General features: G+C 45.0%; 3 protein-coding genes across 6 annotated transcripts in view; 1 reads left to right on the top strand and 2 right to left on the bottom strand.

The window, feature by feature from the left end:
- Nucleotides 1-10001, bottom strand: part of NAA10 (N-alpha-acetyltransferase 10, NatA catalytic subunit) — a 48427-nt gene extending 38426 nt beyond the window's left edge. The window contains exon 1 of one of the 2 annotated variants that reach the window (XM_085629759.1): nucleotides 9769-10001. In XM_085629759.1, coding sequence (XP_085485885.1) covers nucleotides 9769-9789 — 21 coding nt within the window. In that variant the 5' untranslated portion in view covers nucleotides 9790-10001. The remainder of the gene's footprint in view (nucleotides 1-9768) is intronic. The other variant, XM_085629758.1, reaches the window with a different exon arrangement.
- Nucleotides 10002-10149: 148 nt separating this feature from the next.
- METTL18 (methyltransferase 18, RPL3 N3(tau)-histidine) lies at nucleotides 10150-19775 on the top strand. Of its 2 annotated transcripts, XM_085629757.1 has the most exons (4): nucleotides 10180-10295; nucleotides 14842-14907; nucleotides 15106-15135; nucleotides 18314-19775. In XM_085629757.1, exon 4 carries the CDS (start codon nucleotides 18599-18601, stop codon nucleotides 19706-19708), a length of 1110 nt encoding a protein of 369 aa, XP_085485883.1. In that variant the 5' UTR covers nucleotides 10180-10295; nucleotides 14842-14907; nucleotides 15106-15135; nucleotides 18314-18598; the 3' UTR covers nucleotides 19709-19775. The 2 variants fall into 2 exon arrangements, with proteins under 2 accessions (XP_085485882.1, XP_085485883.1); XM_085629756.1 differs by lacking the exons at nucleotides 14842-14907; nucleotides 15106-15135 and having other exon boundaries at nucleotides 10150-10295.
- Nucleotides 19776-20963: 1188 nt separating this feature from the next.
- Nucleotides 20964-27952, bottom strand: part of RENBP (renin binding protein) — a 44897-nt gene continuing 37908 nt past the window's right edge. For both annotated transcript variants that reach the window (XM_085629754.1, XM_085629755.1), the window contains exon 11: nucleotides 20964-23355. In XM_085629754.1, the coding sequence (XP_085485880.1) occupies nucleotides 23285-23355 (71 nt within the window). In that variant the 3' untranslated portion in view covers nucleotides 20964-23284. The remainder of the gene's footprint in view (nucleotides 23356-27952) is intronic.

Raw genomic sequence — 27952 nt, 5'->3', positions numbered from 1 at the left:
TGGGCCGTTGGTACAGAAAAAAAAAAATCAATGTGCGTCTGTTACGTATGTTGCCTGGTTTCACGCCGATTAATCAGTCGGTATTAAGCATCATAAAGAGAAAGGTTTTGAAAAATCAGAAAATGGAATGTTGTAACATGGACCACGTGAGCAGCCATCTGTCGAATTATTAGGATACTTGAATTACAAAAAGAGGTGCAAATCTGCCATTTACCTCGGGGGGAAAAGGATTGGATTATCCTGATCATTCCACGCATTCTTTAACAGTGATGTTACTGAACGTAGATATTGCTCTAGGATAGAAGTCAGCGCTATTATGCTTTGAGCCCTTTAAAAAATAAGTATTGGCATAGCCAATAGGTCTCGCCTTTGGGACCTTACAAGTGTTTAGTTATCCAGCACAATATCCTTGGTGCAACAACATCAAGTGTTGCATGGCTAAACACTTATAAGGTCCCAAAGGCGAGACCCATTGGCTATGCCAATGCTTGTTCTAAGAGCGTCATACCTCTATCTATCTCACTCCATGCTCACTCCTCTTGCTCTTCTGTTAGCGTTAATGGGTAGTGTGTTGTCTAAATTATAACTTCGACTGCAATACAACGTTACTCCGAATGATTATGATGATAACACTACATTGTGGTGTGTAGGGGCTCACTCTACACCGAAAGAGAGGGGATTGGAAGGAACATATTGACACGGGGAGGAGAGGGGCGTCAGTTACGGCATTGGGAGCTCAGTCTTGACTGCCATGCGAACAACTACATGGGCTTTGAGGTCATGGCTCGCGCACTTTTTTTTGCATATTTATATAGCACAAACGCGACCCGAAGGTATTGGAGCGCTTTACACAAGCACCGTATTTACTTTACACATTGAGGCACGGGGAGATTAAGTGATTTGCCCAGAATCAAAGGATGTGGACGCGACCCCTGATTTCCAGCACCAAAGTTGCCAGTCTAGCCGACGGACCACATCCCCTCCCCTTTCAAGGGTTCAGCCGTGAATATGTAATTTTAAAGAATAGAAGTTAGTAAGCGTGATTAAAGGGCGCCAGTCTAGGGTCTGAGCAGAGGCATTAAGTGTGTGAAGATTTTTCAATCCCTCTCCATATGAAACCTGCCTTGAACACAGGCCAGGGATGCCGGCTTTCACCGGGCTGCGGCGCCGTTCAGGCCCGCTCGGTCATTTGCATCCAAATAGCGACGGATTACAGGGGGCTGCGGAGCTTGGCCTCGCCAACCCCATGCCTGTCGAGGAGCTATGACAAAGAGGCCCTGAGCACCCCCAGTGCAGAACATGGCGGTTTACGGCAGGCCTGCAGACCCGAAGATTAATGAAAGAAACTTTGAAATGCCGATTTCAGACCACGAAGAAGCCAGGGTTGTTGGGGGGTGGGGTATGTGAGAGGGGTAGGGGGTGGAAAACACGAGCGCTCAACTTTATTAGCAGCTGTTCGGAGAAATCTCTGCTTAAGTCGCGGAGACCGTGTGTCAAGTCAAGTGCTCAAAGCCTAGCGAAAGAGGGGAAATCTGCGGGCAGAACGCGTGGCTCAGAACAACCAGAGGGTGGGCAGCCAGCCTCGCCTGACAGGCTGCTCTCATCCTGTAAATTAACAAAAAGAACTTTACAGTGCGCCTGTGAGCTCTACAGTGCCGCCACTCCGTGTGAATCCAGCAGGACCACCCTCTATCAGGGAACTCTGGGTAAGTGTGCGTGTGTTCTGTCCTCTTAACTTGTATGCCATGATGTTAAAGAGCTTGGTTTCTGTTGACTTGGGAAATGACTGGTCTGTGCGTGTGAGCATCCTCTCCACACTGACGCACACATTACCTACACGCACCGCACATACGAAAGTGGACAGAACTCTGTTTGCACGTGAAAGCACAACGCTCACAAAGGAGGCTTCCAGAAACCCTGGATATAAATGCAGTTGTGACGATGCGCCAGGTTGTTTATCATTTCAACAGTGACACGGCGGTGAAAGTGAAAGAATAAAAGCATAGAGGGCAGGAAAGGGAGGAACAAAGGTCTATGGGCAACAAGCCCAGGAGTTGTGCATGCGCGCTAAAAGAAAATAAAATAAAAAAAGATGCGGGAGCTGCTAGTGTGCGCGCGCGCGATTGCGAGCAGCAGCATATGTTTCCAATTATCGCGCCCGCGTCTAGGTATGAGAATTGGAAACATATGCTGCTGCGAGTAACCGCAAGCATTAGGCCGTGGGCGTGAACATGGGGGACAAAAAGGTGGGACAAAACGAGCCTTTGGCCAATTGCGTGCTGTCTTTGCTAAAATGACGCACGCAAAGGCCAATAGCCTGGGACAAAACCAAAAGCACACGCACAAGCGTGTGCGAGCGTGAGGTGAGCTTTCTGAAAGCCCTTACACAGAGCAGAGCAGAGCAGAGCAACACATGCGCGCCGCGCTAGGCTCGACCTAAAAATATGACGTGGCAAGAGCAGTCTGAATTGGAGATTTCTCTATCTGCTTGAAAGGGCATTACCAAAGCTTTCCTTCTAGCCTGGTGGGCTCTGAATGCCCAAGCATTCTTCTCTGGAGTCCCGTAGTACTAGATTTCCACACAAACATGAGGCAACTCCAAAGGGTCTGGTGTTCTTGGAAGACTAAGAGTCTAGTGGTGCTGCTCAGTAGTGACCTATGCTTCAAACATCATCATACAACAGCCACTGTACGCTCCCCGTTCTGTGCTGGGAAGGTAAAGTGGTGCCTCAACATAAACCTTAAGTCCGGGGCACTGTGAAGCAAAACTCGTTGTAGAGCATATCGAATAGGGCGAAAAGAGGGTGAGTGGCCAGGATTATCACAACCTGGTGGTACAAGTTCCGCCTTTACCTGCAATAACGGATGTTTCCAAGCCACAGAGCTGCGAGTGTGAGGGGCCTCAACCTCAATCACCTTGCTTTTCAATGAAGCAAGATCTAATGCGCAAACAACTGTCTATCTCCAAAGAACAAAACTTGGATATGAAGAGATAGGTGCTTACTACATACATGCCAACAATTTAGGAGAAGCAAGTGAGAGATCTTCAAAAAATATGGAGAATGTGTTTCCACCACTGACTTCCATCAACGCCAAGGCAATTTCAGGAGGGAGACAGCTAAAATAAAGCCAGTCTTGGCTTCAATAATCCAGAGTCTCCAGCCTAAATTGGGTCTATAGACATGCATAATACCATGATCATAAACGCTCCCATGAGTTACAGTCAAGATGCAACTTGATAACAGTATTCCTTTTTGTAGCAGTTCCCTTCCTCCTTTCTTTTCTCACTCTGGTCTCATCTCTTTTTACTTGACGTGTATCAGTTTACATAATTACTAGCTCAATGACGAATCATAATGTTGCCCTCCTTAAATCTGTATAATACTACGTCACTACTCATGATTCAATGCTTTAACTGGCCGTGCATGTACGCATTACTGTCATGGGCTAAGGGTAAACACTGGTAGTACTTCACTTTATTGCCACTTTCCAGTTTTAGATTTAATTTAAAGCTTCCATGTTGATTGGAATAAGAACATTCTGGAGAACTGCAACATATATATTCCCTTTTAGTGTTGCGTTCCTATCCACAAGAAAAAAATTAAATAAATTACGGTGGAGGGCTATTCTCCTGTATGTCTCATTAGGTCGAGCCTGGGCAGCGCATGAGTTACTCTGCAAGGCATGCTGTAATCTAGACTGTGGATTGAAGCACCTCCAATCTTTTCAATGTGTTCCTGTTCATGCCCTTCATAACTGCAGGCTTTTGGTTGGACTGATATGCATATGGCCATGTCTGAACTGGGGTGGCAGAGTGGGCTAAAGAACGGTGATGGATCAAACCCAGATCTGTTGACTGGGTGTGAGTGTTTGATTGGTTCTGATGCTCCGTCCATCACCACCCCCTTTTGTACCGCTTTGTTCGCCATAAGTTGGCAGGGCATGCTCAGACGCGAGTCCCTTGCTCACTTTGCCACTGGATTCAAGCAAGCCTGGCTGAAGACGGCTGAAATGCCAGAAACCGGTCCTAGGAAGCTTGTTTCCGGTCCAGGGAAGGCATGGCTTGGCAGTTCGGGCTGGACTGTTCCCATGAGGCACAGGGTCAGACTGATTTGCATATGGCCATGTCTGAACTGGGGTGGCAGAGTGGGCTAAAGAACGGTGATGGATAAAACCCAGATCTGTTGACTGGGTGTGAGTGTTTGATTGGTTCTGATGCTCCGTCCATCACCACCCCCTTTTGTACCGCTTTGGTCAGCATGCTTAATTAGTCCCACCTATTTGCATTTCAAACCCTCCCAGGAGACTGCCCCTGTTACACATGGTCTTATGCTCTTTTTGTTTGTAGGTTCAGTTGTGCGCACAATTATTTTTCTGGTTTGCCTCAGCTTGTATATCAGCACAGCACCCACTTCACGGATGATGTGCTGCATGTTTTGGTCGGCATTTGCATTGCAGGTGTCATTATTGATTTACTTTGGAGACCGTGCGCCTTTTGCCGACGTGCCCACTTTCATTTTCACCATGGTGTCTTGTTTCCTGCTCGTGGCAGCCTGCTCGCACTGTGCCGTCTCTCTTTTCACCCCACCCTCACCACCCTTCTGCGATCTCTGTGTGCATTTTAAGTGATTTGCCCAAAATCAGAGGATGTTGAACCAACAAAGAGACTCGTACTCCAGAGATGGAAGCTCTGACCACACGTCCTTCACAGCATGTTTGATGCTGTTTAAGTCGAGCATTCGAGACCTCTTGTATATACTTTAGTGTATATGTATGTACGTACTTTGTGGGCTCTGGAGATCAGCTGGAGGACTTGTTTGCTTCCGCCTAGGGCCTTTTTTTCCCCTGTTCAACTGCCTCTATGTAACTGTTTTAATAGAAAAAGGACCAGTAGAGGTCAGTAAAATACCAGAATTGCTTTCTGCTGAGGGACTTTCTTTTTTTTGTTTTTTCTGGCAGCTGCCTCTATTTAACTATCTTGATAGAAAACGACCAGCAGAGGTCAGTAAAATACCAGAATCACTTTAGCATTCTCGAGATTCCACTCCATAGAAATGGTCTTCCACAAACACCCGTAGACAATATTTTTTCAAATCTTGCATTTTCAGTGATATGACCACCGAAGGCCCTGATTTTATATTAAAAACAGAGCTTTGGATTATACCATTTTTCCTGCTCCTGGCAGCTACTTGCCCTGTGCAGTTTTTAAATATATTGTAACCTAGATGTAACACTTATGCCCTTGACAGTTTCTCAGCTGCTCTGGTTTTTAGTGTTTGGAAAAGACACTAGAATGCATGATTGAAAATTGTGTCGCTTATAGCAAGACTTATATGCAAGTTGTGTGAGGTTTGGAAATGTGCAAGGCTTGTACAAAAAGTGTTTGAGGTTTGGAAATGTGCTTTAAAAATTGCACGGCAGCAGCAGTGCGCATGAGGGAATCTTGCTCATCAACGATTCGACACTGAAAGCTCCGGGGCCGCACAATATGATGCATTACTAAATCCTTATAAGCTCCCAAAGGCGAGACCTATTGCATTGCAAATGCTTGTTTGAGTGGAGTTGTCATTCTTCCTTCCGTGTCTTATCTTCCTAGGTGAGATAGGTTATTCACACTACCTTTCCCATTACAATTGGAAAAATTTGAATTCACTTTTCCTCATTTGCTGAGCACTCCTTGCACGCCTCCAGATTAAAGGATCCAGTGTCTATGAATATTAGGTATAGCTTGAACATAGACAAGACAACGCAGAGGAAATAGCTGGAGTTAGACATCTACTGGACCAAATTACGTATATGCTATAAACCTTTGTCCTTGGATACAATGCTGCTGCTAAATGGCCTGAAGAGCTCCCTACATTAATCGACTAGAAAATGTATTCCCACCTGCAGAAGGGTGGACATAGAAGACCATTGGGAACATTTTCTGAACAGCAGGAAACCACTGCTCTGGTGAGAAGTCTCTCCTGGAGAAATACCCACCAACTAACATTTAAATGACATGACCCCATGAGTGAACCTTTCAACTCAATGAAGAATATAGAATTGCTCGTCATTTACGCAAAAGGTGGCTTTCTCCACCTAAAACAGCATTAGAAGGGCTCAGAAGACAACATTCCTTAAGAACCCTCCCATTGCTTTCTCTGGTTGAAGCTTGAGCAAGTAGAAAGAAGGCTGGGATTGCCTGTAAACCCTTTACTGGTTGGAGGATTCTGATCTACGTTGTTCCCCAATCTCCAAGGAGGATTTATTCAGTTCGAATGAAGCATTCTCCCTACTTCATTCCGCTCTTCAGGGCGCCCCCAAAATAGGGTGGACAGGGTTTTTGCCTGTTTAGACCTTAGGCCAGAAGCACTGCTCCCCTGAAACTAACAAGTGGAGATAAAATCATGTCCCCCACCCAGCACCTCGTACTGTCAATCCCCACAATTACACCCAGATGTAGATGACAAACAAAAAGAATTCACGCAACAGACCAAACTTTATACACCTCCCACAAATATACACCCTCAAACTATAGGACGCACATTCTAACTAGTACTAATTAACGCTCGCTGTGCAGTACTTCAAGCATCAGATGTCACTGACTTCATCACCTATTACAAGCTTCACGCCCTCTTCATCATAGAAAGATGATTTACCACCACATCTTCGCACATCCTTATTCCCACAGGTTACTGCACCCATTGTATCGATCGTGAACATGAGAAGGGAGAAGGCCTTGCGGTTATCCATAAGTCCTGCAGGGGTTGTAATGAGTCCAGTCCATGGCAGCCAAATTAGCTTTTAACAGACAGCGTGGCTCCTCCGCTGCCCTGGCGCTGAGGGACCTTCATTGGCTGCCCATCAGAGACAGAATCAGCTTTAAGTATCTTTGTATGGTTTACAGAGCATTACATAACACAGGTCCGATATCCCTGCAAGAGAGATTCTCCTGGTACGAGCCCAAAAGACTCCTTCGGTCTACTAGTCAAAGCCTGGTGTCTATCGCTAGGGTAAAGCTGGCCAGGATGGGAGGCAGGGCCTTTGGTAGAGCAGCAGCAGGTCTTTGGAACGAGATACCCCAAAACTTTAGACAAGCTGACTCCCTGCTGGACTTCAGGAAGAACCTTAAGACCTGGCTATCTGCCAGGAATAGGTAGCAACACTCCTGATTAATAGCTCAGCCGTTTTCTGCTGCCATAGGTCAACATGGTCACTAAGAGCCAAGATACCCGTTGGGGGACAGCTGCGCTATACACAAACTCTATACTAAACAATACAATAAGTCCTCTTGGTTATGCACCCCAAGCAAGCAACACTCAACTCTGTGAACCTGCTGACATGCCATTTCACCATTCTTAGCAATTCTCCACCTTTCATATTATTTATAGACATTCCAGGCAAAACTAGGATTCATCCATGAATTATATCTCCACACCACTCCATCACCCAAGCGCACACCATGTCTTGTGTAACTTTAACCTTCCAGATTACAGTCTATTTTTTTTTTCTTTTAAAAACACCTCTTCAACCTCAAGGACATGCTCAATATGGTAGAACATGTCACACAACCAACACACTCTGAAGACAACATCCTCAACTATGACATCTTACCATTACAAACAATTCAAACCACCCATGCCCCATGACTGAAACGACTGGTTAGCCATCCCTATCTCCCTGCTAGGCGTCCTACTAACTTTTCAGCTAACTTTTCCCAGCACTGGCAAATCCAATAGGAAAGGATTTAAAGCAATAAACAGCATTTGTTCATACAACGTAAGTTATGTTGATTTGTATTACGCACTTGTCGCTCTAGAGGGTATCCAGGAGCATGGCCCCCAAGGTGCTTATACAAGAGCCCGGTCTTCAGCTTCTTGCAGAACTCAAGAAGTGAGAAGGAAGCTCCGATGTGTTGAGGGAGGTCCTGCATGTCTTGTGTGTGATGTAGGAAAATTAATGACCCTCAGTTTTGGTTTTACGAATGCTGGGAGTGAATGTGAGTGAGGCTGAGCAGAGGTGTGTGGTGGGTTGGTGAAAGTATGCGACTTTTCAGGTATTGTGGTCCTGTGTTGTGTAGGGCTTAGTATGCATGTGAGAGAAGTTTGAATTATATGTGCTTGTGAAAGGGGAGCTTCCTGGGGTGTGGTGTGATGTGGGTGTTGATTGGGAGGTGGAGGATGAGTCTTGCTGCAATGTTCTGGATGGTCTGTGTAGTTGTTTGGAGATTCCAGTGTAGAGAGCGTTGCCGTAGTCCAGCCTACTGGTGATGAGTGTTTGCTTAACAGTCTGTTTGGTGTTCTGAGGCAACCATTTGAAGATCTTTTGCAGCATGTGTAGGATGTTGAAGCAGGAGGTGCACACTGCATTGACTTGAGCCGGTCGTCTAGGATGAGCCCTAGATTTCTTGCATGGCTTATGGGTGTTGCTCCTAGCTCCGACAGCCACCAGGTGGAGTCCCAAAGGAAGGGTCTTGTTGCCAAATACCAGGACTGCTGTCTTTTCAAGTGGAGCTTCAGGCAGTTGGTTCGCATCCAGTCTGCTACCATGGTCATACAGTTGGTGAACTTGGGCTGGTGGTGGTTGTCTTGTCCGACAGGAAGAGAAGGAGTTGGGTATCAACGGCATAGATGACAGCGATGTCTTGTTATCGGATGATAGCGAGCGGTGTTGTGAGACGATCCATGTTGACCATCGCATATGTTACATGTGTAAACAGTATGTAAATATCAGTATTTGCAAGTGTTGCCCAGTTAATGCCAATGTAGAATATCACCGTACACAAAATGCCTCGAGGACAACATGAATAAAAAAATTGCATACTGATGTGTTTGACGTGCAGGCTTCTCAAACTACAGGAAAGGATCTAAAGGTCAGAACTCAGAGTTCTAAGGACAGGCATCTCAACGGACGGACAGGCCTAGCACTCATGTGAATGCTTGGATGTTGAGGGAAACGGTCATTCATTCACAGAATAATTTTAGGGGGCAATAAAGCTGAACGTTGTTTTACAATTATGGGGGGGGGGGACATAAGGCGTTCTTGGCTCTCATAACACTGGGGAGATAAACACACGCACGCCCCTTCCGATAATGCTTTGGAGAGGAATCGGACTTATCACCTTTTAGAGTACTTTGGGTGACAGATTCTCACGACCGCCTCAAGAACGCTCTGGGTCTCGTAAAATCAAACATCCCTCCAACTCCGGGTTAGAGGCAGCCAAACCCCACACTGCAGTAGGGAAATAATGGCCTCCACCTCTCAGAATGCTCTGTATACCACCACAAGCCAAAAGGCGCTGTGAGCATGCAAGACCAACTAGCAGGAAAACAGAAGCCCACCACTGATATAATGCCTTGCAGGGAAGCCATGCCAGCACCAGCCAGGCTGATGCCGGTGTCAGACACCCAGAATGCACCGAGAGTGGGCCACCATGTCCCATAATGCTCGGAGTGGCACACAGGCCTCCACCTGCCAGGCTGATACCGGTGACCGAGACACCCCCCCCCCCCCAAATGCACCGGGGGGGGGGGGGGGAGTCGTGGGCCAAGAAAGCTTGGAGGGGCACAGAGGCTTCCACCTTCCAAGTTGCACCATGAATGCATTCGAGCTAGACAGTCCACCCAGACCCCTAACGCTTCGGGAAGAAGAACAAACTAGCTCCTAAAGTGCTTCACGTCAGCCTCGGCGCTGTCTGACGTCACCTTGCGCGTGCAGCCACAGACGTGAGCATCGCCCTAGGGGTTGAGGCTGCACCGCCCCGCTCTCCCCTGGCTTTCCTCTCACCCTTGCGTTCCGAATGTTCATGGCGGCGGCTGATGAGGGGCCCTTCCGGTGCCTGTCGGTATCTGCTGGAGTCCACACCGGAAACCGTCCAACAAGCCGCACACTTGCTTTCAGAGGTAGCAGGAAACCGGAAGTACCGGCAGTGTGATTGAAGAGAAGGCTGCCCAGTCAGACGAGAGAGGGCGGGTCCTTAGAGGCACTCTAGCGCAGCTCCAACGCAGCCCAGAAAAGGGGCGTTGCTACGCGGACGTGACGGCCATATTGAGACGGGTAGAGTCTGCGCGTCGGAAGTTACCTAGTCTTCTACCGAAATCACCCCTTCCAAGATGGCCGTCTTAGGCGACGGTAAGGAGGTGGGTGCACGAGAAAGTCATAGACACTAAAGAAAGACTTCCTGACAGCTGTAGAGCAGATACTTTTCGGGCAGAAGCCTGATTTAAATGGCCGATGAGCACGTGTCCGTCCGTCCAGCGCCTTGAAGCCTCGGGATTAGGAGCTCCGAGAAACCTGGCGGTGAAACTGGGAACGTAAGGCTTAGAATTGCTCGTTTTCCCGCCGTTTTGTTGACACTTTCCGCTCCCAGATCGAAAACGGCTGTTGTGGCTAATGCCCCGTTTCAGAACAATCATATCAAACTTTGACCAGATTTATCGATGGAAGGAATTACGGTAAAAATAAATGGCTAGGATTATAAAGTATGATATGGCTGTATTGATTTTCAGAGACCCTGGAACTCTGCAACGCACCCCGATGCAATCCATTCAAGCCATGTCATACTCTATCCTAACCACTTAGTATTATTCCTTGCACGTTTTCTGGTGCCGTGAATCAGTAGCTGCTCCAGTCCGGTGTTTCATATCATTCTGGCGTGTGTAGTCCAGCTCGCACGTTGTAAAGGCAAGACTACAAGCTCCAGAATGCATTCCAAAAACTTGCACAGAACGACCACCCTCATGCATGAGGGGGTCGTTCTGTGCAAATCCTCAGGACAGCTTTAAATACAGATTCCGCTTTGGTCTCCCGTAAAGGCTTTGATAAGGAATTCCACTTAGCCGCCCTTACCTTTGCGGACCTTCCGAATGCAGGAAAGACCTCGTTAGTGGATCGAAGTGGTCTACTAGGTACATAAAATGTGACTTTTTCCTCATAGGTAGCTGGGGCCTTTATTATGCAGCTCTCTGTAATTGTTAGTGCCTTAAATTTGTCTATTTGCCTGATAGGAAGCTAATGCAGTGCCTTTAAACCCCCCGGATGGACTGCCTTTTGAGGGTATTTAGGATAAGACGTGCTGCTGTATTTTGCACAAGTTGGAGCTTATTCAGAAGTTTATCCGACGCACCCAGCTACAGACCATTGGCATAGTTTATAGGGTGACCAACTGGCATGGTTGTAAATTCAGGAGGGTGAGTGTAAAAATTCAAGGACAAAGGGTCAAAATTCAGGACAAAAATTCGGGACAAAGGTACGTTTTACAGACCCTATGAAGGAGGTCACGCAATGGTATATTACAGGCAGGGCACCAAAAGGGCATGAATCCCGACCACACAGCCCTGAAGTGTCTAGTTTGTGCAAGCTCAAAAGACTCTCCATTCTTAAGAACTGTTGTCTGCCTCTACTGTACTCTGGTCTCCACATCTCTGCACTTGATGAGATCAGATAGTAGAGAACGGAGAATAATTATTCATCAGATGTTCTGTGGGTAGCCACCCCCCAAAGAGTTCGGACTGTCTTTGCCCACAGTTCTCAACCAGAAACACAACCTTATTTGACTTGCATCCGGCGTAAATGATAAAACTGTGATGTTGTTTAAGGAAATAGCCATGACAGCAGCACTCCCACCCACAGTACCTGGAAACCTGGAGCGCAAATCCCTTGACATAGAATTCCCCGCAGAAGTGTTCTTGAACTCCCTTGACATGGAATTTCCTGCAGAAGTGTTCTTGAACTTTCAAGATTTTGTCATGGGCATCATTTATGGGTGCAAGGGTGACCCCCTGGTCTCAGCGGAGTAAGGGTGGTGTCAGAAACAGGAGTGATACAAAGCTCCAATGAGCCTTGTTTACTTTCTGTACTTCTCACCTACGTCATTTGAATGTAAAGTCATGAAAGTTCTAACCAGTAGAAGGTTGTAAGCTAAGCTATTCACTTGCAAAACAATTATTTATTTCTGAAAGTGGAACCAACCCTAGTAAAAGGTAGTCTCTGTCACTCCTCCACCCCCTGAGCGCATGAAGGGAGCAAGAAATAAGAAGTACAGCAGAGGGGGAGAAATGGGTAAAAGAGAAAAACTATGCGGGATATGAGGGGAAAAATACGGAATGAAGAGGACACTAAAGAGAGACAGGTGAGAGACTGAAAGATAGGGGTGTGATAGAGAGAGGGATTAAATACATAAGAGACGGGCGACAGGTGTAAGTGAAATATATCAAACAAGTCAAAATGGGTTTGGGTCTCAGGGATTAATTTTAATGACCACTCAGCACTACACTCCCCGAAAGTAACTAAACACAATACAAAAAGTAATGGAGGGTCAAAGGTATGAAATTCACAAGATACGACTATGTAATGGAGCTAGTGATATTGGTTCGCTAGACAGGGTACATCATTCATAGTTTTTGAAAAATACCCATCAGTAGCTCTTCCTGGGCGCCCTTTTCATCATGTGGGTTCCTTCTAACCATGAAGGATAGGAAAAGAGTTTAGTCATGAATGACAACATAGGAACCAGTGATGGTATAACTGGGTCACAGGGGGCTACCGAAAAGCAGTGCGAGTAAAAAAGTGAAATAGTGCAAAAGTGCAAAGTAGTGATATTAAAATTAGATGGCTCTGAGGAAAGTACTTATTTATTTGAGACCTCAAAGTCTCTAAAGCTTAAAAAGAGCGAAATTGGTAGTTTTAACTAATAGCTACCAACAGGTTGGTCGACATGTTTCAGCAGGAATTACGGATCACACTGGTATCCACTGCATTCTTCAGGACCTGTGTCGCTACTGCTAGTGTTGTGTAAAGAAAATATGAAAAAGGAAAAGGTATCACCTGGGTATTAGTGAAGGATCATTCTCCCAGCTGTGAAGTCCGAAGGAGAACAAACATAGTCGAAAACAAGGGAAAAACATATAATTAGTATATCTACGGTATCCAAAACAATTACATGGTATACCATATCTATAAAGAGAATTTATGAAGCAATCCTCTTGGTAGTGCTTTAATTACTACATGGAACTACAAAACCTACATATGATATGTAGTAGGGCTCCCACTTACCATATTGTGCAGGAGAGTACTGCCTCACCTAACCTGGCAAACAGCTCAGGTAATTGAAGCACTTTTTGGAGGTGGGACATGGCCCTGATGAATTTCGATGGACCATTCTAGAACAGCCCCTGATACCTAACCATGTGACAGACATTAGCAAGTTTCTGTTCAGGAAAGAACAAAAATGGGTGTACACTCTGAACTCAGACAAGGACGGGTTGAATGATGACATCCCGTGGATGTCTCTGTGAGATGCACTCCTCTAGCGTATTAGTCATCTCAACATTTATATGGGGTCTGGCACTGATTCTGACCAGTTCACAGGCTACGTTTGCTTTTCTCCATACTTCGCCATTTCTTGTGAGGTTCAATGTAGGATTCACCATAATCTTTCCATTCCTTGTGATGGTGTAGCCTCATACGTGTTTTCTAGGCCATTGTCGGGCATAAACACCCCGTTGCCTTTGTCAACTTATATCTAACACATATTGGAGCCCCTCTGCCTGATCAACAAGTGCTCACTTGTCTAAAGTAAAAATAAATAATAAAGAATATTTCAGTGGATCTTTATTTGTTATTTATTTTTTACCGTTTCACTTGTTGGTGCGGTATTGCTTGGCTTAAAATAGAGCCTTACAACATTGGTAGCCATAGTAGCATGTAGAGCTGCTAGTGCGCTGTACCTGAGCTTTTACAAACAACAGTACCTCCAAAAAAACCATTTCTTTTGGAAGCCTCTGCTTTAAACATACATGCAAATATCAATGTTTCTGGAGACTGAGTATTAATAAATAAATTAATAAATTTGTGAGCTTTCATAAGCTCTAATCTACCTGTGAGCGTCCTTTCTTTCAATAGGACTACATATCCCAGAATCCTTAGTGGTCATGTGTTGACAATTGACACGCCCAGTTGAGGAAGTAAAACTGTAGTGTTTGACTCCGCGCGTTACCTCCCCTTACAGCCAGAGGGACGCTGGAAGTACCGACGGACAGGTGAGAGACACGTTCTTCTTGCCTGTCTGTCAGCAATCCTAGTAGCAGGATGCCATTGTGCGCGCTCGCCACCAGTGTGCGCATTGTTTATCCAGAGTCCATTGAGCGCTGCTGCCAGTGTAGAGTTCAATCCCATAGCGCGGTAAGAGCTATTTGTTTTACGGAGGACCAGAGCTCTGCATTAACTATCGAGCTCTGCTGCCTTTGTGGAGTTTAAACCCTCAGCGCGGTAATTGACATTTGACTCACGGCGCACTAGAGCTTTGTTTGTTCTCTCGCGTTGGGCTGCTGGTTATGACCCACACGCGAGCAGTTTTCAGTAAATGTTCAAAAAGCGTCATTGCGGGTGTTGTGTACTGGCGCTCTGCCTATGTGTTTACAGTTTAACCAGATACCGCCCAGATGATGGTATTACTAACGAAATGTGCTCTAATATAATAGCTGGAGTGTTGATGCTAAAATATAACCTGCTAAAATATAACCTCACAAGCAGGGATCCTGTCACGATGTGTACTAGTGGCAGTTCTCTAATGACTAAGTGATACATGCATAAGTAATTATAAAATGAGGTACAGGCGGACCCTATACCTCAATGTTTAGGAACAGATATGCTTGTTCTTTGCACTGGCTTAATTGTCATTAAACACATTTTCAGGCCATCGAGGGTCTGATCTTTGCCATTTGTTCAACTGCGGCCATTGCCTTAGCCAAGGTTTTTTGGCTTTTCTGACCTACTATTAACACCAGTACAATTTGTGATTATGTGTGAAGTCAGCTGCTCGCTGACGTGTCTCTGTATGTGTCTCTCTCTTTCCACTAGAGCGGTGCTTCAATTACCTGAGCTGTTTGCCAGGTGAGGTGAGGCAGTACTCTCCTGCACAATATGGTAAGTGGGAGCCCTACTACATATCATATGTAGGTTTTGTAGTTCCATGTAGTAATTAAAGCACTACCAAGAGGATTGCTTCATAAATTCTCTTTATAGATATGGTATACCATGTAATTGTTTTGGATACCGTAGATATACTAATTATATGTTTTTCCCTTGTTTTCGACTATGTTTGTTCTCCTTCGGACTTCACAGCTGGGAGAATGATCCTTCACTAATACCCAGGTGATACCTTTTCCTTTTTCATATTTTCTTTACACAACACTAGCAGTAGCGACACAGGTCCTGAAGAATGCAGTGGATACCAGTGTGATCCGTAATTCCTGCTGAAACATGTCGACCAACCTGTTGGTAGCTATTAGTTAAAACTACCAATTTCGCTCTTTTTAAGCTTTAGAGACTTTGAGGTCTCAAATAAATAAGTACTTTCCTCAGAGCCATCTAATTTTAATATCACTACTTTGCACTTTTGCACTATTTCACTTTTTTACTCGCACTGCTTTTCAGTAGCCCCCTGTGACCCAGTTATACCATCACTGGTTCCTATGTTGTCATTCATGACTAAACTCTTTTCCTATCCTTCATGGTTAGAAGGAACCCACATGATGAAAAGGGCGCCCAGGAAGAGCTACTGATGGGTATTTTTCAAAAACTATGAATGATGTACCCTGTCTAGCGAACCAATATCACTAGCTCCATTACATAGTCGTATCTTGTGAATTTCATACCTTTGACCCTCCATTACTTTTTGTATTGTGTAAGTGAAATATAGACATGTGAAAATGAATGAGGCAGGTGACAGCGATAGGTGATATGCACATAGAAAGGTGACCGAGACAGCCAAGAATCGGAGAGAGAGGAAAAGTGGCGATATGGGATGACAGTATGAGAGTTGTGATCTACGTAGAGGCAGATGCCGAAGAGAGACCGGAAGAGAGGAGAGACAGATGTGCGAGAGGTGCGATAAAGAGCGGTTATAAAGACCGCTGAAAGGGTGGGGTGGTAGACAGGTGAGAAAGTACAGATGAAAGAAGGGAGACAATTGATAGTGTGGTGATAAAGTAACAGACAGGTTATGTCGTTTATAGCGAGAGAGAAAGAAAAATAGAAACTGGTGAAAAGATGACACAGGTTAGAAAAAACAGCTGGAGGAGAGGCAGGAATGAGGAAAGGTGAGAGGTATGGACCTGATATGAGTGGTGCGAAAGAGACAGACAAGGGGTTATAAGAGAGGTGAAAGACAGGTGAAATAGTTGAAAAAGTGATAGAACAGGTAAGAAAGTCAGCTGAGACTCCTTAACTTACAGATCTGCAAAACAGCATCAAATATTTTCGCCCAGCCACATTCAAGTGGCAGGGAATTCTACTAGAGCCGAGTGGTGCCCACCGGAATAGGTTTTTTAATATATTGTTTTTTAATCCAGGCAAACTATCATCCGCTCAATAGCTGATAAAGGACAAACAGAGGCAGGATGAGCAAGCAACATTTATTCACAGCTAGGCTGAACATCTTCACCTTTAGAGACAAAAAAACCATTGATGAGGTTTCTTGAATCATAAACAACATGTACCAAATAACACGCTGTGATCTTGATATGATATTTTGCTCCTGCTCTCAGGAAGACTAAGGGGTCCATTTCATGTTAGATGGGATATTGTTCTCCAGATTCCAGCTTTACTGGGTGCAGAAATGCAAATGGTAAAAACAAATGTCTTTCTGTTGAATGTGCAGGCACAAGGCCTCGAATCGGGACACACATGTAAAATTGAACTTGGTCATTCCAAATCAAGCATGATTTTTCCGATTTTGGACCCATTAACTCGTGACTCCTTGTAATTGGGGAAGACAGTGACTGAAGTCATTAACTTTGGCCCAGTATCCCCTCACCTTTTTAACAAGCATTCCTCTTATCTAAAGAGTGAGGCATAGTTTGAAGGGGAAAGGGGTGAGAGAAAGCTAGAGAGAGCCTAGGAACGAGTACACTAGGGGGATGAACTCAAAATAAACGCGTACACACGTAAAAGAACGGTAAAAAGCACATTTATTTAATTTACCAACCGTTTGAGAAGTTCTTTGCAAAGGGTAACGAAGTCCATGGCTGACTCTGTGGTCCAGAAACTGGGGCTGAGATAGTCTGCAGGCCTGGGAAACGACATCACTCTTCCACAAAAACCGTAGTCGGACCCTGCAAACACAATACCAAAACCGTGCTTCTTTATGCACGTTCTAAAGTAATGTAAGGGTGGTGCCCTAAAGCGGTTCTCATTGGCCCTGAAGCATCGGTGCCAATGAAAACAGTCCTGCAGTGGAGCCTGGAGCACTAGGATTGGCTGAAGGCTTTCAAGCCAATCCTAGGTTCTCCACACAACGTCTTGGGCAATCATTGAAGAGTGAAAGCTTCAAAATTATTGTCCGTCACCCAAAATCAGCATAATTATGGACAAATGGCGTCCCTTAAAGATATTACAACGGACAGAGGGTGAAAATTACGGACTGTCCGTGAAATTTAAGGACGGTTGGTCACCCTAATAGTTTAATATGGCCATGATAAATGCATGAACAATGTCTTTACACCTGTGCACAGGGAGAATTTTAATGCTCTCTTTTATGGTTTAAATCTTTTTATTAAGTTTTAGCAACAAACAACATGCCCATCAGTCCAAGACTAACATTATTTCGTGGCCACGGAAGGCCCTGGATGTCTATTACATAAGGTGACTGGACTTGAACAGGAAAACAAAAAAAAAGGACAAGAAAATGAAACTTATACTATCCATCCCACCCTCCCTCGTCCACCATAATGGTCTCTTTTAGAGATTTCAGGGTTGAGAAGCACGTGGGCATCAAGGTCTGTACTTGCAGCTTGAAAGAGAAGTCCTGGTCAAATTTAATTGCTTAATTTTTTGGCCTCTGATGCCGAAATTGAAGGCTCCCGCAGCGCATCAGGCCATAGTTTCCTAATGTCCAACTGTCCGCTTATGACAACTACTGTGCATCCAATTTGCAACAGCCTTGAGGCACCCCTGAAAACTTGCTACTACTGTGTTATCCTGTTGATGAAAAGCTAATATCCATGGAGTGTCGTCTGCCTAGGACACAATATTAAAAACCCCACAGCTCCACTACTCGAGCCAACGATGCCATATAAATGTTGAAAAGTGTGTGGCTAAACTTATCAAAGGAAGTGAACTAGCAGTCTAAGCCTCAGAAAGCAGTAGGTTGTTCAGAGAAACTAGAACCAGAGCATTGTGCCCTTGTTGAGATGCAGTCATTTGGTAAATTGATGTTAGTTGGAATTCATATTTTATATTTGAAACACAAATTATCAGAGAACCTCAATATCTAAATGACTGTCATTGTAAATTTACTCTAACCCATGAGCATATATGTTTATTTTTGCAGAACTTTTGTCGCACACCATGAACAGCTGAAGCATCCCTTGACTGACTTTGACCGTGGGCCAAGAACTGACAGCCACCCATTTTATTTCCAAAGCTTTAAATGTGTGCAAGGCTAACATACAAGACCAATGGCTTGGTGCCATTTGAACATGGGCTAATATCGTTTTACTGGTAGAAACTGAGCCGTGCCAACTTTAGCAAAAATCCCACAATTTGTTTGGTTCTACATGCAATGACTTTGTAGATCTTTTTACAGTCTACAAAAAGCTATTGAAAGTGTCATAAAATGGCATTCCAATTTAATTTTACTGTGGATGCAGACGAAGAAAACCAGCTTTATAATTTTAGTGACGCAGACCTTGATGTGGATTCCGGCGACCATTCCGCAGTGCTGGACAAAGAAGGCAGCTCTTCAAAGACCATGAATATTTCATCAGGAGGACACAAAGAGCCTCCGGAATTGGCGTGCACAAATAAGCAAACCACTAAATCATCTACATTAGACATGCCAGATAAAAAGGAGACGCTTGCTCCCTTAGAAACTCTCACGTGCTGTAATATTGCTAAAGAGCACAGTGTTCCCGAGAATGTCAGCAGAGTACTAGAGAATAAAGTTGTGGAAATGCAACATGGTCTACAGTTTGTGAATATTTCAGTGGTGGAAAGCATCACATCCATTGAAAAGGCTGAGGCAGAAGGCATAGTATCTAAGACTATTTCTTCCCACTCCGATCTAATTTCAGGCGTCTACGAAGGAGGATTAAAAATCTGGGAGTGCACATTTGACCTTATGAAGTTTTTGGAGTCTAACTGTGTGACCTTTGGTGACAAAAGTGTCTTGGACCTTGGTTGTGGAGCAGGTTTGCTAGGAGTAGTCGCGCTTAAAGGAAAAGCTAGAAACGTTCATTTTCAGGACTATAACAGCACGGTGATTGATGAAATCACTCTACCAAATGTGGTGGTAAACAGCGGCATGGAAGCCGTGCCAGAGAGTCCTTCGGAGTCCAGTGAACCAGACTTAAAAAAGTTTAAGAAGTCAAATTCAGTGCAAGGATGGCTTCCAAGATGCAGATTTTTCTCCGGGGAGTGGTCACAGTTTACCCAGCTGCTACAAAGTGAAAACCCACCTATAAAATATGACCTCATTCTCACATCAGAAACTATATACAATCCTGATTATTATAGTGCCTTGCACAATACTCTTTCAAAGTTATTGAATGAAAACGGACTTGTTTATTTAGCTAGTAAGGTTCATTATTTTGGGGTGGGGGGTGGTGTTGCCCTTTTTGAGAAATTTGTCAGAGAGAGAAAGATCTTTAAAACTCGAACTCTCAAGGTAATTGAAGATGGTCTTCAGAGGTTTATTATTGAAATGTCTTGGGAGAGTAAATGCTAATGCGTTCATGGAACCAGACCACCCAAATTCTGAAATGAATTAAATTGCGCATGTGTTAAAAAAATAATCTGTAAAGTATGTTTTTTCATTTATGCTTGTGCATGTATTATAGCAGGTCTTCTGCGGGTCTTTTGTTGTGTAAGATTTACTACACCCTTCCTGGCCCAGGGTAGGGGCTACAGTCCATACGGGTCAGCTGGCATACTTAGTCTATGCAAGAAAAGGAGTGAATGCACTTGAGATACAGGGTAAACAGAGCAGTGTTTCAAAGTAGGTGAGGTGAAGGTAGTGGGGTCTTTTCACTGCATTTAATTGAATCTACAAACCCACAGAGTTGCAATCAGTTCAGCCAATGGTGGCGTTCCCGCTGTTCCAGTCGTGCAGTGGGCACTGCAGAGTTTGCTCTCTGTTGGCTCCCACCTCTGCTGCCCAACTTTCAACACATGGCTGCGGTATGGCTGCCATCTCTTGTTTTCAAAGCGTTAATTCGATTTATTTCACACCTCTGGATGACGATACTGAACACAACAATACAGCAGTGATCATTTGGAGACCAACTCATCATAATGTCACACATCAAAGAATAACTGGGCATATTAACAAGGCGGCAATAAAAAATTATCGCTCCTTTTGCGGCTGTTTTCGCCCAAAAAGCGGCGATAATTTTATCGCTATATCAGCAAGGTCACGCTATCGTGAGAATCCTTGCCTTAGTGCCCTTTCCCGTAACGCCCACCTTTGCATCTGTAATGAGATGCAAAGTGGGCATTCCAGCTCAAAATAACTGGAGAAATGTCGCTAACCGACATTTCTCCAATTATAAATGGGCACGCTAACAAGCATAGCGATAAGAAAAGTAGCGCTAACCTTGGTTATCGCTACTTTCCTTACGCCTGCTTTTAGTTTGACTTAGCCATGATATCCAATGGAAGGTGGATATCATGGCTGAGTCTGCCTTGCCCTATCAGCAAGCTATCGCCAAACGTTGTGCGATTATCGCTGTATTTCCAGCGATAATAGCACAATTGGCAGCTTCCGCCTGGAATTTTATCGCTTTTGAGATAAACGTTGCTAATAGCACGCTATCGCAGCGATAAAATTCGGCGATAGCCGGCGATAATTATCCTAGTGCTGAGTGCGCTTAGCGATAATCATCGCCGCTTGTTGCTGATATGCCCCTACATTTTTAGTAACAGTTTATCCAATATTCACAATGAACAATATTAATAACAAAGAATCAATCATTTCTACAGGATTCAGAAAGCAACATAAGACTTTAATTTATTCTTCGAGCCACAACTATAATTTGCTTGTGTTTATATATTATAAATCGGACATTAACAAAAACATCCTAATAGCGCTTCAGTTTAGTGACTTTCATTAGATAAAAAGGACTTTGTAGATTCACTTTGAGTGAAAAGAGGCTTTCAGAAGTTTTATCGCAGAATTTTAGAAATATTTGTTAAGCTTCTTGCTGGCACTAGGTGAAAAGCTATAAACGCTTCGGGTTAAGGTGGCTCCATTCCAAAGTTCCCTAATGGACATTAAGTGTATGTTTACTCTTAGGGTACACTTTGAGGATGGGTTGATCAGTTGGTCCAACGAGATTTCGTAGCCCCCACATGCATGGTTGATCTGCAGGCTTTCGAGGGGTTCCCATTATCGACAAGACCGCATCTCTTCTAGGGAGTCTTAATTCAGAAATAAAGTTCCTGAATAAACGTTCCTGTATGCATGGCAGCGTTTGTTGCTAAAAAGAGCGAGGAGGGTCTTTGTGCAATCTCTCCGAGGTATCCACTTCTCAGCATTGCAAGTCACCTCTAGGACCTGAAGTAGTAGCACATCTGTCCTCCTGAGGTGCAACTGCATTTACTCTCGCTAACTCAACCCCCCTCAGCTTTCAGTCGGTTCCTATCACCCAGGTAAGAGCAGTGGTCCACAGGAAACTCAAGATGGCCCCCAAAAGGCCAGTGCTTCTTGAAGGCGGAAATCTCTTTCTAGATTCCTAAATTTTAGGTCCTCTTGAGACGGGCTCCAAACTGGGCAATGTTATGAATTCAAGATGGCCCACTGTCCTCTTCCACCTATTTTAAAAACTTTGCACAACCCAAGCACGAGTTCTCTTACTCTGTACTAAGAAGCCTCTCCAAGTACAACACCAGAAGGTATACAAACCGATCATGTAGATATTTAACAATAAGCCCCCTACATTTGACGATATTTAGCCAAATACAGTTAACGCTACAGTAAATCTAATCCAACCATACAAAAATCTGCCAAGTCATTGCAAATATTTTTTTAAAGCATTAAGATGTTTTTTGACTAATAGTCTCTCCCACGCACAAAATTCCAGGCCTATGACCAGTAAGAGTTTCTCTTACCATTCTGCTAGGTCACACTCCTCAGTTTTATAATTAACCATTTTAGCCTGTTGCTGTGGGGTACATTGGGCATTACATGTCAGTCAAAACTTTGTGGGTCTCAGTAACCCAATTAGTGCATTCAAAGGGAGCTGACCACAGCTGGAATGAGCAATAACGTGATTCACAAAGAAGCCTTTCTAAGCTGCAAAGCACTCTTTGTCCCTTGGCGACCAAAATCCAAAGTTTGCAAGATGGTATGAAAAGTCGATTGCAGCTTCGCACACTGCATGGGTTTGGCCTACAATGGAAATTTTGTAAATGGATAAAACATGCAATGGGTGGTTACTGCAAATCCACAAATTTGTGCTTGAAGTGGGAAATCCTACATTGGAGGAATCACGGCTGATGGAGAGTCTACCAGCAGAATTACCACTAGCAGAAGGATAGTACGCAAAAAGCAATTCTCCTTGTAGATTCTCTAGGCGATCTCTCAATGGTGGATTTACAGATAACCACCGACAGTAGATCATCCAGTGACTTCTCTTACCACTGAATCCAGTTCCTTTGAGTAGTTGCAGCACAGTATTTAAATCACACATAAGCCATTCTACAAATCAGAAAACCACAACTAACCATGGCCACAGAATGAGCTCTGGTGACTTAATAGTAAAGACGTTTACACAGTCACAAGTAATCCTCTTAAAATGTCCTCCCAAATGGATTTCTGGAAATACTGTTTTTTTCATTCAGCGATTTAATTTTGTGGGTTGTTGATTGGAATGTGGACCTTGTCTAAGCAACTTAAGAGATTTCCTGTGACCCTCCTCTGAAAATCTGTCAAGACCTGGGTTTCAGTCAAGCAATAAGCGAGTGACACCAGCACAGTCCTGCACATCAGTGGAACACAATGGGCGGTTACAAAATCTGTGTTTTGTGATTGTGATGTCGAACCTCACCTTACCCAGTGTACAGTCCTTGCTGAACGCTGCTGTTTGAAATGGCATTGACAGCTTCCAACTCCTCGTTGACGAGGGCAGGAGTCTTTCAGGGCTATCCCTTTGTACACTGAGGAACTAAAGGTCACGTAGTGTCTAAGCATATTAGTGTTCACTAAAGGCACAAGAGGGATGACTAATGCACATGTGTGATGCTGAGCAGTCTTTGTGTTAAGATGGGGCCATAGGACGCGTATGAAGCCAGATGCTGTCGATACCTATCCTTCAGTCAGCAGCTGGTCCAGCATCTCATGGCACATGTAGAGGCTTCGTGGCACATGGAAGCAGCCTGTGGAGACAAATGTAGAATGTTAGCTCGTTGGAAAGTTCAAAAGTGCTACCGACCCACCCCACTTCTTCCAAAGCCAAAGTCCCACACAGTTGACATGTGTTGCAAACGAGATCAGTTCTAATTAAGTGATTGTTCTCCCACAGCATTACATGACAGAGATACCAACAGCAGACAAAGGCACCACAGAACATACCGCAGCTTTATCTCCGCGTTCACACTGTGATTTCCCAGACTCCGTCCCAGTAATGTTACAATCTATCACTAATTCTGTTCCCACCACACCAGCGCTCTTCCAAGCATTTATGACCATGTGTGTGGAAAACTCCCTGAAGTTAGTTCTCCGTTGCACATTTTTCCCTCCGACATGGCTCCCTTCGCTGTGATAACTCATTTCTCTATGTGCCTTGATGTAGTGTCACACCTCGGAGATGAGTACACCCTTTCTGTCCTACTTTATGCCTCTGAGATAGTGGTATCTTTCATGTCTTCCCTCTTCCATGTAACATCAACACAGATCTTTGTAAATTTGCAAATATGACAATCCTGGGCTCTTTCTGACCCTTTCAGTGAGGGCAAAAAACATCCATTAACTGCCCGGTCTGTCGACCACCACCAATATCGCTGATGATATCCGAAGAATAATTGTTGAAGGCAACCATCTCTTATCATGCACATGAGGACCTTTCTCATATCCCCAAAACCTGCAGATTCCAAAACCCTGTTGGTACTATTGTGAGGCCCGTCTTTACCCTCGACAAATCTCCATCTTGTGCAACTCTATACGTGCTGAGGAGGACCGCAAAGCATAGGACTGTTGCATACCAAGACGAACTGCATCAGTAGACAGATGCTCGGATCCTAGTCAAATGGTATAAAACAAACTGTTGATCCAAATATATTGTGTACTCCAACTTAAAGCTCTCTTGCTCATCAAGTGAGCTTTGGATTGAGAGCTAGAGTTGATGATAACTTTTTACCATAGCCCTTCCCACCACACATCTGCTGTTGCTAAGAACTGTAAATAACGCGTTACTATTCTCCGACCTATCGGTGTTGAGTGAACGCCCATGCTGCCTCTTGCTGGCTCCCCACAGCAGAAGAGTTCTGTCTCGCTGATGGGTAGGACCACCACCCACCGGAGATTTGAGGGGTGCTTACCACGGCCTCTTGTGGATGCTCTGTGTAGATCACTAGGACAGCCTCACCCACCGCCGGCCAGTAAAGGGATTAACCTTTGTTTTGAGATGTGGTGCCCCCATAGTCCTAAAGAAGGAGCAGAATTTGTTTCCAGAGATGGCAAATGAAAGCGAAGAATCAAAGGACAGTGGGTGGGTGTTAGAAATGGGGTGTTTGGCAGGCTAGGGCATGTGCCAAAGCCAGGCAGAAACCACCACTCTAGTCAGGATAAGGGACTTACACTCCTAAAATAACCTCTGCTCACCCCCTTGGTAGCTTGGCATGAGCAGTCAGGCTTATCTTAGAGGCAGTGTGTAAACCATTTGCACATAACAGTAATACAGTGTAAGCACTACAAAAGGACAACACACCAGTTTTAGAAAAATAGCCAATATTTTTATATATCTAAGACAAGACCAAAAACGATAAAAATCCACAGTTATCAAAATACGTTTTAAAAACAGTTCCTTGATGTCGATAGCTCCGTCTGGGGACCCGCAAACAGTACCTTTTAGAAATACAGGGTGTTGGCGACCTCTCGTTGAGCATCCGAAAACACGGCGTCCGCAGGCGTCGGTACTGGAGGTCGGTGCAGGAGTTGTCGGGGCCCTCGAAGTCACACACGTTGCAGGTCGATCTGCTCTCTGTTGCACTCAGGAGAGCTGGCATCGGCAGGCGTCGTGTGCTGCGGTGTGCAGTGGTGCCCTCAGGTCGTGGTGCGAGCAGCGGATCGGTGGCGGCGTCAGATGGCGTCGCCGGTGAGACCAAGGTCGTGTTGCGGCTGTGCCCTCTGCTGTGCCGTCAGGACACTGAATCGGCAGCGGCATTGTAGACGTCGTCGAGTTGCTTTTCCTCTGTTACAGCACAAAACACACAGTCCCCAGTGCTGCGGGCAGAAAGCTTGAAGTCTTGGTTGTTCCTGAGACTTCGTGAACAGGGGGCAAGCTCTACCACAAGCCCTTAGAGAAACTCAAAAAGCAGATTGCAGAAAGTTCAGTCCAGTCCTTTCACTGCCCAAGATAGAAGCAGCCACTGCAGGCCAACACAGCAAAGCACACAGCAAAGTGGTAGTTCCTCCTCACAGCTTCTCCAGCTCTTCTTCTTGGCAGTCTTCTTGATCCAAAAGAGTGCTAACGTTCAGGGGTCTGGGCCCCAATATTTATATCCCAAAATCCTTTGATCTCTTAGGCAGAGAGTGTCTGTGCCCAGCCAGAACCAGTTCTGCCTTCTCTGGTGTGATTTCCTGGCAGGTGGTGGAGACGCAATTGTCAGAGGCAGACCAGGCCCTTTGAGGTGCAAGGCAATCTTCTCCCCCTTCCCCCATCGCAGCCCAGGTCTATTCAGCCCTTTTCCTGACCTACCTAGACTATCTGGAGCCCCTCCGGCCCCCCAGCCTTCTGTCAGCCAAAACCCAGACAGTCAATCCACATCCCAGCAGCAGCACACGGGATGACTGAGCATGAAAATACCTACTGTCCTTAAAGTGGTATTGTCAAACACAGAATGTAAAAATCACCTTCACTAAAAGATGCATCTTTAGATTCTGAGTTCAGGCATACTAAACTTTATTTTCCTACCTAATTCCCCGGGCCAGTTTTGTCTATAAGATGTTATAAACAAACTTCCCATTCTGTCGTATGGGGAACAGGTAGCCTTGCAATAGTGAAAAACGAAATTGGCTGTAATTCACAATCGGGACAAGCCACACACACCAGGGCACGTCCTACCTTTCACCTACACTGCACCCTGCCCAGAGGGGTACCTTGGGCCTACCTTAGTGGTGCCTGACATGTAAGGAAAGGGCAGGTTAGGGACTGGCAAGTGTGTGCACTGGCGAAGTCGACATGGCAGTTACCAACTGCGCGCAGACTCTGCAATGGCAGGTCTGAGTTACCATTTTAAGGCTACTCACGTGGGTGGCACAATCAGTGCTGCAGGCCCGCTAGTAGCATTTGATTCACAGGCCCTGGCACACTCACTGCACTTTACTAGAGACTAACAAGTAAATCAAATATCCAATCATGGAAACACCAATCCGTAACACCATTTACACAGAGAGCATATGCACTTTAGCACTGATTAGCAGTGGTAAAGTGCCCAAAGTCCTAAAACCAACACAAACAGGTCAGGAAAAAATAGGAGGAAGAAGAAAAAAGTTTGGGGATAACTCTGCAAAAAGGGCCTCCCCAAGGAACTGATACTGTGGGCACTCCTGTGCTCTGACCTGCAGGGGTATCTGGAAATGGGTAGTAAACAAGGAGGGAGCGAAATAACAGGAGCACCTCAGTTTCCCCAAATCAGTACATACAGCAAAGCGGGTCTTCCTCCGGCCTCAATATAAACCACCCTTGAGTGGGCTCCCTATAAAACTCTCACTCTCTTGACAAGAGGCATGCTTCATCATAGAGTTTTCACGAGGGAGCCTAAATGCTTCTCTCAAGGGATTCTAACCGTTTTCTCACTGGACATACTTGCATCATTTCTCGTGGTCCCTGAAATAAAAGATTGAAAGGCTGTGTGGGGAGCCCAAGGAATCCTATTTAATACACATAGGACCCCCAGGAAAGTACTAAAACCAAGGGCGACACTTCACAGGTTATAGTGGCCTTAGTGTCGTATGGTCGACATGTTTTAGCTATGTGTATATCGTACCCGACTTTCCTCAGGGCCAATGCAGTTCGGATCCCCGGATGGCAACCTCAAAATTGAAGGTTCTCAGTATCGGAAAGTTTCCCTAATAGAAGTATCTCGTGCATACCATGGATCCATTCGTGCACAAGAACCCATACCTGGTGATTCCTGCATAGGTATCCGTAGAGAATATAGAGAACCATTATTCATCAAAACAACATTGCATCTGTGCTCAGGTTTTCTTGCACATTTCTGTGGTCTCTACACACACACTACATCAGACTATAAAACCAGTGTTCCTAATGGTCCCACAAGCCCCAGATAAGGTGTTCATATTAATATTAAACTGCAGGATATAATCCGGTTGGTGTCCTTAAATGATTGTTTACCTGTGGGCGGCATTTCATGCCACTCGCATTCCATTTTCTTACTTGGTACATTTAGCTCTTGTGCCTTTTACTGGCAGAGGGAGGCGCGTGTCTCTGTACTCACACACCTTTTAAGGGGGGGAACCACAGAAGGGAGTTAAATGTCTGGCTGATGTAAGTTTGATACCTCAAAAGTGCATTAAAGGCTCAGTTGCCATATTTTAGGCACAGACCCTTTCCCTTTAACTCCTATCATATTATTCTGAGGGTCCTTTCTTTTCCCTCGCAGGAAGGATGTGTCTGGTGTGCTTATAACTCGTTAACCGCGGCGGAAATTCCACCGCGGTGCGGCCGTTTAGCGGAGTGGGCGGGGCCGCGTCGGCCAACAGACATGCGCAGCACTATGGAGGTAGTGCTCA

This window comes from Triturus cristatus, chromosome 10 (genome assembly GCF_964204655.1).
Source record: "Triturus cristatus chromosome 10, aTriCri1.1, whole genome shotgun sequence".
Classification (NCBI taxonomy): Eukaryota; Metazoa; Chordata; class Amphibia; order Caudata; family Salamandridae; genus Triturus; species Triturus cristatus.
This window is presented reverse-complemented; position numbering and strand designations above follow the sequence as displayed.